The sequence below is a fragment of the Primulina tabacum genome, chromosome 11 (assembly GCF_025594145.1).
Source record: "Primulina tabacum isolate GXHZ01 chromosome 11, ASM2559414v2, whole genome shotgun sequence".
NCBI lineage: Eukaryota > Viridiplantae > Streptophyta > Magnoliopsida > Lamiales > Gesneriaceae > Primulina > Primulina tabacum.
Genome location: NC_134560.1, coordinates 8484596 through 8487115, shown reverse-complemented (window position 1 = coordinate 8487115; position 2520 = coordinate 8484596). Strand labels below are relative to the sequence as shown.

General features: G+C 45.4%; 1 protein-coding gene across 1 annotated transcript; it reads left to right on the top strand.

The window, feature by feature from the left end:
• The first annotated feature begins 1032 nt into the window (after positions 1 to 1032).
• On the top strand, positions 1033 to 1569 carry LOC142519604 (uncharacterized). Its single transcript, XM_075622644.1, has one exon. It carries the CDS (start codon positions 1033 to 1035, stop codon positions 1567 to 1569), a length of 537 nt encoding a protein of 178 aa, XP_075478759.1.
• The last annotated feature ends 951 nt before the right edge of the window (positions 1570 to 2520 follow it).

The window sequence follows — 2520 nt, the reverse complement described above, 5'->3', positions numbered from 1 at the left end:
CCACTACTAGTTACAGTCTGTTTGTACTATTTGTCGGTTGTCGTTCTTGACTGATGACGTGTACAACTGAGAGATTGGCTGAAATATACTTTGCTGGAAAACTTATAACTGATTGTTTCAACTGATCAGTTCCCAACTGATCAGTTAGTTATATTTCTGCTTCAACTGATGATGTGTATAATTTTTAGCTGGTACGCATTCAGTTGTGTACACTTGATCAGTTTGCAATCTTCGTCAGTTAAGCTCGTATGACTTTGATCAGTTATTCCAATAGGTTCGAAGCTTAGTTTTTCAAATCACTGAAATTTAGTTTCCAACACACACCATTTCAGCAGCAGTAAGAAGTACAAAAAGACTGATTTTAGTCTTTTTGAAGTCAAACAGAGCCCAGAGTAGAGTCTGAGGGCTTACATCAGATGATTTAATAGAGTGGCTTTGGATGTCCCCACCTGCGCTACTGAGACGAAAACTACTGCCTTTACCCAAGGTTTGAGGGAGGGTGAATTTTTCAAATCGTTGACCAAGAAAGTGCCCGGGGACTTTGAGGACTTATTATCCCATGCAGAAAAATATATAAACATGGAGAAAGCCTAGAAGCAGAAGAGGGAGGCGAGGAGAAAGGAGAGGGGGGACCGAGTGGTAAAACCCGAGGAGAAGGGGCTGAAGAGAGGTAATCCGGGACATTTTTCTCATCATGTGCCCTTAAAGATTACACGGGAGAGAGAAGTACAGGAGTGTAGCAGAGATTTGGCCCCGGATCATCAACTTCCCCGGCCAGAGGAAAAAGGATATTGCACCCTTCACAAAGTGTGTTATCATAACACCGAGGATTGCATGACCTTGAAAAGAAATTATGTCCAAACATCCTATCAGGGACATAATCAAATCAACAAGAAGCCGAGAATACCACCTTGGACATCTCGGCAGCCAAAATCCAGATCTAGGGGAGGAGGTTTGAGGAGTAATCCAAGGATTGAGCCTGGGAGAAGGAGTGAGACCGAGCCCGAGAGAAAGAAGAATTCACCCCCGGCTATGGGGGTAATCAAAATGATTTCTGGAGGATCCACTGGTGGTGACTCTAACCGGGCAAGGAAATCCAGGAGTAGGAAGGATTGCATGGAAGTAGAGGGGATGAGAAGGAATGAGGCGGTAATCAGTTTTGACCCGGAGGATTTGAAGGGAGTAAATCTGCCCCATAATGATGCCCTAGTCATCCAAGCCCGGGTGGCCAACTATGATGTCATGAGGGTCTTTATTGACTCGAGCAGTTCTGTGAATGTAATATTTAAAGAAGCCCTCGTACAGATGGACTTGCAGAGTTATCATTTGGAAACTGTGGAAACTGCACTATTTGGCTTTGCTGGTCATGTGGTTTATCCGGAAAGGGAGATTGTCTTGCCACTTACTTTGGGCTCCCAAGATCTTAAAAAAACAGTGATGACCTCTTTCACTGTGGTGGACTCCCCATCATCATATAACATCATTCTGGGGAGGCCGGCTATGAACGAGCTGAAGGCCGTGGCATCTACCTACCACCAAAGATCAAGTTTCCTATGGGAGCCTGGGTAGGAGAAGTCCGGAGAGATTAGCCTTCTTCGAGGAAATGCTACGTGGAAGCAGTCCGGGCTGATCAAAGTAAAGCCCGAAGGGAGGGAAAGAAAGCAAGGGTTGATGAAGTAGGAGGAGGAGTAATGGAGAAGGGGGAGGTACATTTTGTGGCTGAGGAAGAGCAGGAGGTTGTAGAAGTCGGACCAGGCCAGCAAATCCGGGTGGCTCGGGACCTCAGTGCATCCACCCGGGTTAGTTTAATTAATTTTTTAAAAACTAATATGCATGCTTTTGCCTAGTCCCAGCAGGAACTGACAGGGATCTTACCCCTGATATCTGAACATCATTTAAACATTCTTCCGGGATCTCACCCGGTGAAGCAGAAGAAAAGACACTTTGGTCCGGAGAAGGACAAAGTTATTGATGAACAGGTGAAAGATCTGCTGAAGGCCGGTCACATTCGGGAAATTCAATTTCCTACATGGCTCTCGAATGTGGTGTTGGTGCCTAAGTCAACCGAGAAGTGGAGGATGTGCTTGGACTTCCGTGATCTCAACAAAGCTTGTCCCAAAGACCATTATCCCCTGCCCAGGATTGACCAACTAATGGATTCCACCTCGGGCTTCGAACTGCTGAGTTTTATGGATGCTTACCAAGGGTATCATCAAATCCCCCTGGCCAAGAATGATCAAGATAAAGCCAGCTTCATCACCTCGGGAGGTACATTTTGTTATGTTGTAATGCCTTTCGGGTTGAAAAATACAGGGGCCACTTACCAGCGTTTCATGAAAAAAGTCTTTGAGAAGCAATTGGGCCGGAATGTGGAGGTATATGTGGACGATATTTTAGGCAAGTCTAAAGAGGTCACGGACTTCATTACTAATTTGGAGGAAACCTTTGCCACTCTGATGCATTATGGAATCAAGCTCAACCCTGCCAAATGCATTTTTGGCGTAAAGAGTGGAAAGTTCT

What these genes read in the sequence shown, in the direction of transcription:
- LOC142519604 (XM_075622644.1), top strand. Translation starts at nt 1,033, where the DNA reads ATGGGGGTAATCAAAATGATTTCTGGAGGATCCACTGGTGGTGACTCT.